This window comes from Melitaea cinxia, chromosome 21 (assembly GCF_905220565.1).
Source record: "Melitaea cinxia chromosome 21, ilMelCinx1.1, whole genome shotgun sequence".
In the NCBI taxonomy this organism is placed as follows: Eukaryota; Metazoa; Arthropoda; class Insecta; order Lepidoptera; family Nymphalidae; genus Melitaea; species Melitaea cinxia.
The window spans coordinates 2,004,053-2,017,182 of NC_059414.1; the positions used below are offsets into that span (position 1 = coordinate 2,004,053).

The 13,130-nt window shown below is 34.8% G+C and overlaps 1 protein-coding gene across 1 annotated transcript; it reads right to left on the minus strand.

Moving 5' to 3' along the window:
* Window positions 1-1,519: 1,519 nt before the first annotated feature.
* Window positions 1,520-12,895, minus strand: LOC123664211 (protein masquerade; the record flags this gene model as incomplete). Its single annotated transcript, XM_045598806.1, has 13 exons — window positions 1,520-1,687; window positions 2,308-2,462; window positions 2,777-2,866; window positions 3,898-4,085; window positions 4,590-4,749; window positions 5,740-5,814; window positions 6,462-6,659; window positions 7,159-7,280; window positions 8,194-8,321; window positions 9,841-10,038; window positions 10,329-10,522; window positions 11,657-11,776; window positions 12,730-12,895. Coding segments are annotated over 13 exons (1,962 nt in total), but the record flags the coding sequence as incomplete, so codon positions are not given.
* Between the last annotated feature and the right edge of the window lie 235 nt (window positions 12,896-13,130).

Sequence of the window (13,130 nt, forward strand, 5' to 3'; positions counted from 1 at the left end):
CGAATTAAGTGAATATGAAACTAGAACTATTAAACATGGTCTATTTACATCTTTCTCTAAAGATAAATTAAATTTCTTTAAAGATTAATATATTCCGTTATTTTTACAGTATTTTATCAGTTTCGCAGTCAATACGAACCATAGAACCATAGCCTTTACGAAATCACTTAAATCCTAGTGGCTACGTAGAATAAATTATAGGGTTTCCTATTTACCTCTCGTCAGAACATCGATGAATGTTAGGTTTTTTTTAAATATAAACGATCATATGATTTTTTATATTCTTTTTTAATAATATCGATGTCACATTTAGATTAAGCGCACACGACATTTAAAAACAGTTTAATTCATTAATTTATCTTTTCGTCGTCGTGCATTGAATGTTAACAATATTGTTTTTGAAAAGTTTTTGATTTCCCGCCATTAAATTCTTAACACTTCTTTTAATTGAAAATTGGCAACCCTATTTGTGTATTATATTATTATTGTTTGGTTTTAACTTTAAATCTAAACAGAACTAGGAAATAGTCTTCATTAAAACAGTTATGTAATTATAAAATTCGATTATACTCAGTATTTAGTAGACAGATAAAAAATGGTGGGAAAACAATTTAATGTCCTTTTTATTAACTAATTTAACTAGAGAAAATAAATTATCTTAAGCTAAAAGTAGAATTTATTTACATTTACCTCATTTAAAAATAAAATAAGGAATCAGTAAATTTTTAAATACAAAATAAATATTTCTTTGAACGTACAGATTAAATACAAATTGTAGTGCATAATACCTGAACTTTTAATGTTAAATTAATTAGGGAATCTTTTCATGAAAATTTTATTTTACATTTAACTAATAAAAAATAAGTCGTTATAAGGGATTTCCATCAGGTAGACTTTCCTTTGAAGTTTTTGTAATTTATGCACCATTAACCAGCTGCTATTAATATTTTTAATAAATAAATAAATTTAAAAATTAAAAAAAAAAAAACAAAAAAGGAAAATCAATTCTTTTTTTTTTGTTAACTGTAACTAAATTTACACGTGTACACTTACGCTTCTCATATAGATCTTACCCTTTCATATAGTTCTCATGAAGATAAATTTTAGATTGTTTTGCTTATAACAATTATTTGAAAAATGCTTGAGTAAATAAATAAATGAAAGCAGGAGAGTAAAACAAAATTGTAAAGATGCTGAAGTATTTCGTTTTGTTAAACTATTTTATGAAAAGGAGATTATTGTTCTTTACATTGAACGTAAGTGCACAAGCACAAATAAACTAATCCAAAAGTAATAAAATGAAGTAACAATCAAATTAGCTTTCAAATAAATTTCCAAAAATAAAATTAGTTTTAGCTTTAAAGTTTGAAAATCTATTAAAACTTGCTTTTACTTTTTACATTATATCTATTTTTTCGAATGCAATTATTCCTTAACAAAAGGAATCTTAAAACACAGTAATTTTATCTGTTTCTCTATTTTTGAAATCTAAATATTACTTCATTCTATAATCATGGCTTTATAGATTATTGACAGATATAATTTGGTTAATCCAGCCGATAAAGGAGGATACTTTAACATAAACGCCGGGTACATCTTTTCGTCCGCAGCCAAAACCCCATGACACTAGACCTACTAGTTCGTAGAAACCATCGTCTTGACATACTAGCGGTCCGCCTCCATCACCCTGAAAAACACAAATTGTATATATTTATTGAAATAAAATAATGTCTATGGTAAAATACACTATTGAGAAAATAAAAACAAAGTAACAAAAAATATATACACGGTTAATATTATTATATAAGAGCTATTATTATTTTTTTTTAATTCTTAAACGTCAGAGAGTAAAATTATTTGTAATGTTATAGTTTACTAATTAATATTTACGAACAAAAAGCAGAAAAATATTAAAGCATTTCAAGCTTCCACGGTCATAATATTTGACGATGATCAATCTCTTGTTAGGGACACTCTGAGTGTACTAGTACTGATTGTAACAGTACCAGTACATCGGTAACTTAATATTACATATAACATACACGATATGTATTTTTTATTACATATCAATAACAAATAATATATTTTATTATATTCGATTCCCAGGGCGCCAAAGTGACGTAGAGTGTGCCCCCGAAAAAAAATATTAATAAGGGATACGTTTGCAATATTTCTGGCGTTGCACGCGTCTATAGGCTAGGTATATGGTAACCGTTTACCATCAGGTGGGCTGTTCGTTTGTTTGACGAATTCGGTGTATAAACCAAATTAAATATCGTCATGGATACTTGTTCATGGACTACCCACCTGGCAAGCGTCATTTCCCTCCTCGCCGCCCGCGCAGAAGGAGCTCGCGGGCAGGATGAAGATCTTCTCTGTGACAGCGTTCACCTTGCGGATACACTCAGCGTCGCTCACAATGGGCAACTCCGCCTCCCGTACTCGCAGCGGTATTGGACCCGCTACACAATAAAAAATACATATGTAGTAAAGAACCAAATAAAAAGTTTTCATGAATATAAAAAACAAAAAAAAATTATCGCGAAATTAAGTGCGATTTTTTCCAATGTTTATTTTGTGTACACCATGCGCGGTGATCAAACAACAAAATTTTGACGTATTGTGAACTCGACGATGATAATTTCTGATGATAATTTCCTACCAAGACGCACTGAGAACGCCTTTATTAAGCAATGAAATATTTCAGATTTTGTATTTATCCAGTAATTAATAAAAATATAGATTGCCTAAAAGATAATTTGGTAAAGTAACTTACTTTCCCCCATGTACCCGTAGCCCGTAACGGTACAGCGCTTGCCCGCCGCATGACTCACACCGCGCGCCGGCAGGCACACCAGGCACACGCCTGGAGGGGAAATAAATAATAAATATTAAATAAATAAATACATAAATAAATATCTTACAGCATACACACACTGTTGTATGTTCCTATGGTAAGTAACTTAATGTTTATGTTATAGGTAACAGCCGACTGTTAGAACTTGTTTTTTTTATGAATCCGCAACTCGCGGAATAGAAAGCAGGGCACTACAAACTACGCCTACTAGCTAGCCAGCGTAAAATGTATGTAATATTTTAAAATATTTTGAACCGCATGCTCATAAATACCACTCATATTAAATTATATTCGTTTACATTTTATATTAATCGCTGCACTCGATCAAAAATTATTGTATACCAATACATAACCAGCGTAAGTTGACATCAGTAGTGCAAATTGTGACACGAGCAAATATTATATTTAAAAAATAAATCAATATATCAGTATAATATATTTATAACAGGAAATAATTATAGATATAACAGGAAAAAGCTGTCAGTATCGGACCATCCTAGCAATCCTAGACAGTTTTAGAACTGCTGATCTGAAGTTAAAATAAGTTTTGCAAAAAAAAAAAACGCACGCCGATAGTAAAACAAATATTTTATGTAGTACAAATGGCATGGGCAACTAAGAGTCCGCGGATTTTTTCTGAAATATAATTTAAAAAAAGCCAAATAAAATTTAAATACCGATGTATCGAAAACTCAATACATATCAATGTATACCAGCATATTTTTCGTTTTCAAATCATTATTAGACTTTATTTTTTTTTTCGACTTATCTCACCATTAGACAAATTAGACAATTATTTTATTGGTTAATCCATCACATTTGAGAATAAAAACTATTATAACGTTTATTATTACAACTAAATATATTCGTTTCTCGCACAAAACTTAAACTCATAATTTTTTTCTCAAACCCTGTTTTAAGGCTTATTTTCCTAATTGTAAATACAGTGCAGACGCCTTTGAGGGTAGGTTCGGACTCGTAGGAAGCAGCTCGTAAACTTTAAAGATCTTTACTTTTGTCTAAAAGTTTACCACTTTTACCTTCTTTAAGCTCGGCCTTGCCGTGCAGCTTGAGCAGCGCGATGTCGTTGTCCAGCGTCTGGCTGTTGTGGTTGTGGTGGATGTAGGTGGTGGCCACGCGCAGCGTCTGCGCGCCGGGGGAGCCGTACTTGCGCGTCAGGTCGTGGTCGCCCACGCGCACGTAGATCGCGTCGCCCGAGCGCACGATACTGGAATATAGTTGCTCCTAGATAAATATCTCTTTAAATATGTTAAGGTGTCGGCGTCCATTAATCACATGAAGTTCGAAAGAGGGGAAGGTATCGGAAAATAATCACGAAATATCACAAGAAGGGGAGAGCTGTAATGAGATGTTACGCGTATTTATTTTTCTTTGAACGCGCGATTTCTAAACCTTAAAAATAACCAACAACCACCCCACAACCTTAATGTTTGTCTAGAAACTTGTATCACGATGATTAATTTTCCAAAATTTGACCAAATTGTACCTGTATTGAAAGATAATATCCTAAAAACTACAATATACTTTTCACGAAATATAAAAATACAACTGATTTTAGGGTAAGGGCGTAGGGAGTTGAAATGTTGCTGTAAACATTACGTCATTGATGGAACGCTTATGCAGGCGTCTATAGTCTTCGGTAATCGGTTACCATCAGATGCCGTACGCCTGTTAGCCGACCCAGTTGTATAAAAGCGAACTCGGTCCGTACTTGGTGACGCAATGCGCGGCGGTGAGCACCCACTGCGTGCCCACGAGCGCGGCGCCGCACAGGTACTGGTTGAGCGAGTTGATGAGCGCCGTCTGCCAGCACCACTCGCCGCGGTCGCCGTCCTCGCCGCCCATCACGCGCCCCGACCGCGACGACGTGCCTGCCGTTGCGCACAACCGGTACATTAACACACGAATGACGTGCCTGTTGTAGCGTACGACAAACACATTCACACATGGTTTGATTGTGTTTGTTGTACCGTAGTGTTGTAGTAGTGTGAAATGTGTCTCAACAATCACAATAGATAATTGATTTGGTACGCTCATTGCAAATATCATATTAACTCTTAGGTACTTGTGTTTGTGTCTTGTCATGTTGCAGTGGTATGTAAGTTGCAACTGACAATCGAGGGTAAATTTTGTACCGCACAATAACACATAGTTGATTTGTGTTTGTTGTGTTGTTGTTTGTCTATTGTTATGAAAGTTGCAACTGAAGCATTAGACTCTATGGGACTTTGGCGATTGATATCTTGTAACTTAATATTTCGGCGACATTGCAGACGCCATGGTTGCGGATGACTCTTCATGGCGTCTGCAGCGATGCCGAAATTAATTGCGTAGAACCCAAAGTGTTCATATTGACCTTGAAAGTTTAAAACTGATTGCAACTGACAATGAGACAACTGAGAGTGAATTGTGTAATCGACTTGTGCTTGTTGTGTCGTAATGTTGTAGTGGTGCAAGAAGCGTGAAGGCATAACGACAGCGATCAACTCACACTCAATGCAAATATCACATTAACACATAGGTACTTAAATTATGTTTGTGGGTTGCGTTGTTAAAAGTAGCAACTGATAGTGATAGGTAGTGTGTGTAAAACACATTAAGACATACTTGAATTGTGTTTGTGTGTTGTTGTGTAGGTATATTATACGTGCATTTTGTGTCGTGATGGTGTAAGAAGTTATTTTAACGATTTCAAATCTAAAATGGTATAAAATGTCTGCGTCAATTTTGCCTTCAATATTTTTAGTTACTTCACAAAGCAAAATTTATAAATGTGTACAACTAGTGACAAAGACTATATAACTGCAATAAGCAATCGGTGAATTCTATACATTTTGAAATAACATAGGATTGATCTGCACCTTTGACACCGCACACGTATTTGTTGTATTTCTCTGGAGTCCTCAGGGTCGTGACATAGTTGGGTTCATATTGAGCTGAAAAGGGTAACAATGTTATGTTAATGACTTTAATAACTAAAAAGTAAAAATTGTTCTAATACTAATAATCTCATTTAAACACAATTATAAAAGAAAGGAACTGAAGCCAATAGAAACGAGTTCTAATTCGAATTATTAATTTTTCATATTATAGTCAGGGCCTGTTTCTCCAATTGATTAGACTTTAACAGCAGGAGTTAGAACAGGCCACTAGGATCTGTTTCACTTCAATTCATAAACTACAGCTTTTAGATTCATATTTGCTAATAGAAATATCGCATAAATACAGTGAATCCAATGGTGGAACAGCATAATTTATTAAAACATTTTATCTGTTGGATATCATATACCCGTCAAATAGCGTTAACCACAACTGGATATATTGTACCTATTAATAATTTAAAAATATACGAGTACGTAAGTAACTGCCAAAGAATTTTACTTTACTATGATTTCGATACATAGGTATACTTAAGATTTGTTTAGAAGTATTCTTAAATATATTTTCGATTCGTTATTTCACAAAAATATTCAATGCAATCATGTCAAATTACTTAAGATTTGGAATATAGATTCTGCTGAAAAGAATCGGTAAGAAACTCAGCAGTCTCTTTTTTAAAAAACTGTCAACCGTTATAATCAACATGAATACTTACGTAAAGGACTTGTGTATGGTAATGTGTGTGGAACGGTGTGTGTATTCGGCGTGTAAATGTGCGTGGTGGCGAGGGGAAAGGCGTCCTTATTGCTGACGCCCGTCACCTCCTGGATCTTTGATTTGGGCGCACAGCACTGCGTTCCTGACTTCTTGCACTTAAATACATCCGTCATTTCCGCGTTACCTAAGCGACAAAACGTTACTATGATTTTGGTAAAAGTTAAAATACAGAAAAAGATCACCAGCTAATTGTCCTGAACAACAAATTTGATAGGTAAGGTTTAAGAATTGTTGTTTATCATCTAATATTTCGTGTCACTATGTGTATGTAATGTCATTGATAAACAAAATAAATTGTTCTCAGTTGTGGTATAGGGAAAATCTTAACGTTATACTAACTAAAAATACTACCTATGTGTCGCGGTTGTACCCGCGTAGTCACAATTTCGAGGTGAGAGATTTTAGCTACCACAATAGATAATCGTTCTCAGAGAAAAAATTGTGCGTCTCGTCAAAATTAAGTTACTATTAATTAGTTTAGTGGTAAAAACGCATCCTAGATCCTAGACTATTTCTGAATTTCGCAACATCAATGTATCAAAATTAATCGTAAAAACTGCAGTAGTTTCTCGTGAAGGGGTAATAAACTTTTACAATTATAACATAAGTAGTTTGTTGCTTACGGAAGCACGTGAAGGAGAGCAAGGAGACGATACAGGAGCCGGGGCAGTCGGGGCGCGGGTCGACAGGCGCCGGTGTTGTTGTTGTCGTCGTCGTTGTTGTACGCGGAGTAGTGCGCGGGACTCTGGACAACAATAAATATTAAATTTAAAAGGTAAAGGGACAGAACACAGAACGGGGTTGACGATTTGCTAAATGGCGATCAGATCGGCAGACAAGAAACAAGTACAATAATGGTTAAATATATATTTTTTTTTTGTGCGTCATCGAATACTATTTGACCGTAGAAGATCGATCGTACTGAGTTATAATATTATAATAATAAACATCTCATAATCAAAAGCCCCAGTAATATTTAATCACAAACACAAACGCTCCGACCACGGCAAACATCTGTAGGGCCAATATGTATGCTTTGTACGGGGATTGAACCGCCAGCTCAATATGACCGCTGCGCTAACGCGTCTTCAACAACTATTTATATTATAAAACATGATCTTATTCTTAAACCAACTAATTATCTAACCGTAATTTGACAAGCGCCTTGTTTGAGTTAAGCGGAAGGATTAGAATTTACCTGCTACGCTGTTCCACTTATAACTGAGCTTATTTTTGTCTATAAGGAGAAGAATCCCTTACGAAGCACTGCGTTCACTTAAATTAAAATCGAAAATACGCAATATCACGAACTCATGTGATATTAAATCGATATAAAAAAGCATGGAATATTTGAAATGAAACAATTTGAAAATTTAAAAGATTGATCAAATTAAACGTAATAAATTAGTTAAATTATTTAAAAAAAAAATCTTATAATATCTCGAAAAAAAAAAATTTACATAAATAAAGTACTTCACACTTCAGCGTATTGCAGTCCACTAGTGGACATAGGCCTCCACAAGTTCGCGATGAATGGCGAAAATGGCGTGAACTCGTGTTTTGCCCATAGTCACCACGCTGGGCAGGTGGGTTGGTGACCGCAGGGCAACTAAAGTACTACGTACAAAATCTAATAATTGAATATAATAATTCCTTACCTCGTGTTATCACAGCACACGGAGCCACTCAGCTTGCAGTGCGTGTTCCCGACGAGCACCGCAGGCCGCTCGCAGAAGGCTTTCATTATGTTTATGAGACAGTAGCCCGGACATCTCGGCAGAGGAGGCTGTGATCAAATTATACATTAGCTAGATATTACACAAATGTCTACTGCGGTTAGGTTGTCAACTAGAGCCACTTTTACGCTACTACATGTTGTAGCTAAATATTTATGTGTATCTAATGTAATTTTTGAATAACTAATCACTAAATTAATCTTATTAGTTAAATTCTAAGTCGCAATTTTGCTATAGATCTGCTACAGATGTTTTCGTTTAGTTGAAACCGTAAAAGGTAGTATAATTAATAATTAATTATCGTACCATAGCCGCTAACGACAAATAGTTTAATTCAAATGAAAATTACAAACTCAAGGTTACCCATATATAGAAAGTATTTCGACTTTTTAATTACTTTAGATTTTTTTTGAATATATACATAAAGAGTATCCTCTTTTACCTCTAAATTTTTAAATTTTGTATTTTGAATTGTCATTGCAGATGACATAAAAAAATAATAAAAGTATAAAAATATGGTGTTTGATGAAAACGGAAAATAATCTATACGTATAATAAAATGGAATAAATAACATTGAATATTTTTTTTTAAATAATAAATAAATAAATAAATAAGAGTGTGTAGATATTTATTTATTTATTATTTATTTATTATAATTTTTTTTTAAAGAATACTTGGGGTGTGATCTACAATCGATACAGAAGCCAAAAATATAGTTTTTAGAATTTTTGTCTGTTTGTCTGTATGTATGTCCGGCATAAACTAAAAAATTACTGCATGGATTTACTTCAAATTTGGCACGAATATTATTAAGAAGTCGGGTCAACGTATAGGCTACATATAAAAAATAAAATAAAAAAAACCTACGGGGAACGAGCAGTGAACCTTTATTTCTTCAACGCATTCTGTAACAACGTGTAATCTAACGACGCATATTTGAATGTTGTTATTATGTTAGTAACCATGCTATAAGCTATCTTCACACTATAAATAAAGACATTCTGTAGTATTTAGTATCAGCATTGCACCCGTGCGAAGCCGGGGCGGGTCGCTAGTAATAAAATATAATTAATACAGTAAGAATCATAAATAATAAACAAATTGTCGTTTCTCTTTTTATCAGGTGAGAGTGTCTATAGATTTAAGTGATTTTTCTTACAATGTAAATTAAAATTTAACGAAATAAAAACTCTTATTTTCAGAGCAACGCAATTTGTTTATTTATAAAGAAATACCTTATATACCTATGTGTAATGTAAACATTTTATAGTATTACGACCTATAGCGAGCGAATTCGATTAAAATTGCGTGATAGGAATCTATCGTCTACGATAAAAGTTAAATTAAGTGTTTTAGGTTAAGTTATACACTATTACATCTAACTAGCTCTGCTACGCAGTTTCACTCGCGTTAATTTAAGGAAATAACGTACTAAAATATTATATAGCCAATAGCCCTCTACGGTAAATTGAATATTAACAGAATTTTTTCAATTAAAACCAGTAGTTATTGATTAGCGCAAACGTGAAACTCTGTAGTTTTATAATATTTGTGTCTCAAAAACTTACCGGTGTGGTCGGTCGTGGTGTGGTGGTGGGTCGTCTCGTGGCCTCCGTGGTGTAGGGCTCCGTGAGGCAGCACGTGCCCTCCGAGGGGCAGACGGCGTCGTTGTCGACATTCTCACATAGCAACACTAGCAGGCCACTGAGACACTCCCCACGGCACTTCCTTCCTGGTCTGTGTTTTGCTGGTACAGTTGTTGTCAGCTGGAAGAAATAATTCAATGGTTATTGTGAGAAGATAATTAATTTAATAAATTATTAATGTTGTATCTATTTTGTTGCTTAAGTTTTTTTAAAGCACTAGAAACGAAAAATAATTAGTATTTATTACATTATAATTTCTGGATAAAATTTCTTTTAAACTTCTTTTGAATATGAAAGGCAAGACAAATAAAAAGGATAAAAGCATCCTAAGCTTAGTTTTTGGTGAGAATTTAACCACCAAAATGGCTTACGTGAATAAACTACACATTTTTTTAAAACTAGATACCTACCGCTGTTGTGGGACGCTTAGTAGAATATTTCTTTTCGCCAGGAACCACCAGATCTGGCGGCCGTTTGTCCCCATAACCGTCTTCAGAAACACAACACAACCTGTCGGACACGCAGAGCCCACTCGTCGTGAGATACGCCTGGCAGTATTGACTGAGACGTGACTCGACGCAGACGCCCGGACAAGCGATATTGCCTGAAAAATTATAATAAACCTTGAATATACGTAATTTAAAAAGTTAACACACAAATAACATACTTATCTTAAGGGGTACTAAGGGCCTGTTTCAACGATCATGAATAAAGTTTATCTTGCAAATAAGCTACGAATAAACATTAACAGTAGAAGGTAGAATAGGCCATTAGGACCTGTCTCTCCTCAATTAATAATCTACAAGTTTTAGATTCATATTTGCGAATAGATACATCTCAAAAATATGGTGAAATTCGATCGTAAAAAGAATAATATATCATAAACTTTTATCTATTGGATACCGTCATCCGTCAAATAGTGTCATCTACAACTGGTGAAGCAGACCCTAAAACAAGTCGCGGTCTATGCTAGATAAATTCCTTGTGATCGAAAAATCTAAGTAGCATTTAGCCAATAGCTAAAGTATCCACGGTATGACTATATGTGAACAATAGAAAGATAATTATAGTTGGTTCAGGTACATTTTACGTTAGGTATATTATACAGAGTACTCTTATCATTTGATAATTTTAACAATTCAAAGATAATTTAATCAAAGACACGGATTGCGCATTTGGTACGTATTCAAGTTACACTTAATTTTTATTATTACATTGCTTGCTAATTTTGCACCATTCAAAGTTATTTTCTTTCATTAAATTTTGTTTTACAAGTTTTCCCTCCCCTTTTCCCTCTTGTTCTCGCTTCAGCCTGTAATATCCTACTGTTGGGAATATACCTCTTTTCCCATGTAGGAGAAGGATCAGAGCTTAATCCACCTCACTGCTCCAATGCGGTTTGGCGAATATTTTCCCCACTAAGAGTAACGATCGCTATTAAGTGCACATGATAACAATCGGGACCGACAGGACAGATAACGTGCTCTCCGAGGCATGCAGGGGAGATCCACAAAAACCAACAACCAGACCGGAAACAAATATTTGTATAAACACAAATATCCACTAACAACATAATTACGTTTTTCATTATAGACGCTAAAAGAATAAAAATGTTTTACGACATTTTCAAGATTTTCATAGTTCACAAATAAATGTATCTCTCGTTTAATAGTATAGGACATTTCATCAATTCACTTATCAATATCCTAATACTTAATAGAGTGTACCTAATAATTACCACTGTCTTTATATTTGTCGTTGGGCGACTTGGTGGTGGCGTAGTCTTCATCGGAGTCAGACTCGGGCGTCGTGTAACGCGTTGTGAAGGGCTTCCTCGTCGTGATCATTGTTTCATTGCCTGAAAATAAATATTTCACATTTGTATTATTTTTATAGGCTTAAATGGCACTTTAATGAATTTTACATATTATTTTGTATGATTTTAAACGATTAGTTTGTATATATATAGGACATGCAGGTGTTGGCGTGTTTTAGATGTTTGTGTTGTGTATTTTCCTGCACACAGGGTTCTCATCGTATTGGAGGCTTCTGAGTTTGAATCGTATATATTTATTTATTTAAATTCTTCATTGTACAATAAATACACTAATACATCATTCATCATCATTACAGCCTGAACAGTCCACTGCTGGACATAGGCCTCCACAAGTTTACGCCAAAAATAACGTGAACTCATGTGTTTTGCCCATAGTCACCACGCTGGGCAGGCGGGTTGGTGACCGCAGTACTGGCTTTGTCGCACCGAAGACGCTGCTGCCCATCTTCGGCTTGTGTATTTCAAAGCCAGCAGTCGGATGGTTATCCCGCCATCGGTCGGCTTTTTAAGTTCCAAGGTGGTTGTGGAACCTTGTTATCCCTTAGTCGCCTCTTACGACACCCACGGGAAGAGAGGGGGTGGCTAAATTCTTTAGTGCCGTAGCCACGCAGCACCCGTAGCCACGCAGCACTAATACAGGTGTGTGCAAAAGGCGGGCTTAACACTAATGCATTTTCTACCAGCCAACATTGGTATGTGCATAAAGTATAGTGTATATATGTTGCGCTTACACGTTCTATATTTTATTGTGACGATATACATATCATCTCTGTAATATTTATAGAAAATAATTAATATTTTATTTTACTTTTAGTAAAAATATATAGTGTTAGTGGAGTTTAGAATTATTAAAATGAAGAATGCTTTGGTTTGTTTAAAAGTGCAAATATCAGCAGTACCTTGTGACTAGTATTGAAACGCATTGCAAGTGAACTCGGGATGAATATATGTTTAATTGTAGCAGAAACATTTACCGATCGGTTCGTCAACACAACACTTCATGGAGGGGTTGGGGCAAGTGATGTCGTCCAGCACGTTGGAGCAGATCATGGATGCGAGCGAGTGCATGCACACACCGGGGCAGTTCTTGTCATCGACCTGGGTGTCCAGCGTTTCCAAGAGACCTGAAATGAGAGGTTTTATTAGATTTTTTTATTTATTAACTCTGTATAAGAGTTACTGTTGAGTTTTTGCCAATTTTCTGATACGTCTCTGACACATTGCAAAGACGGTGGCGACACCTAATCTTGAGATAGGCACTACTGTGAAATGCGAAATTTTAAAATAACATTTGGAATTTGAAAGAGCTTTAAATACTATTTGAATAAAATTTTGTTTTATTTATTAAGATTTTAGAAATAACCTATTAAATGAA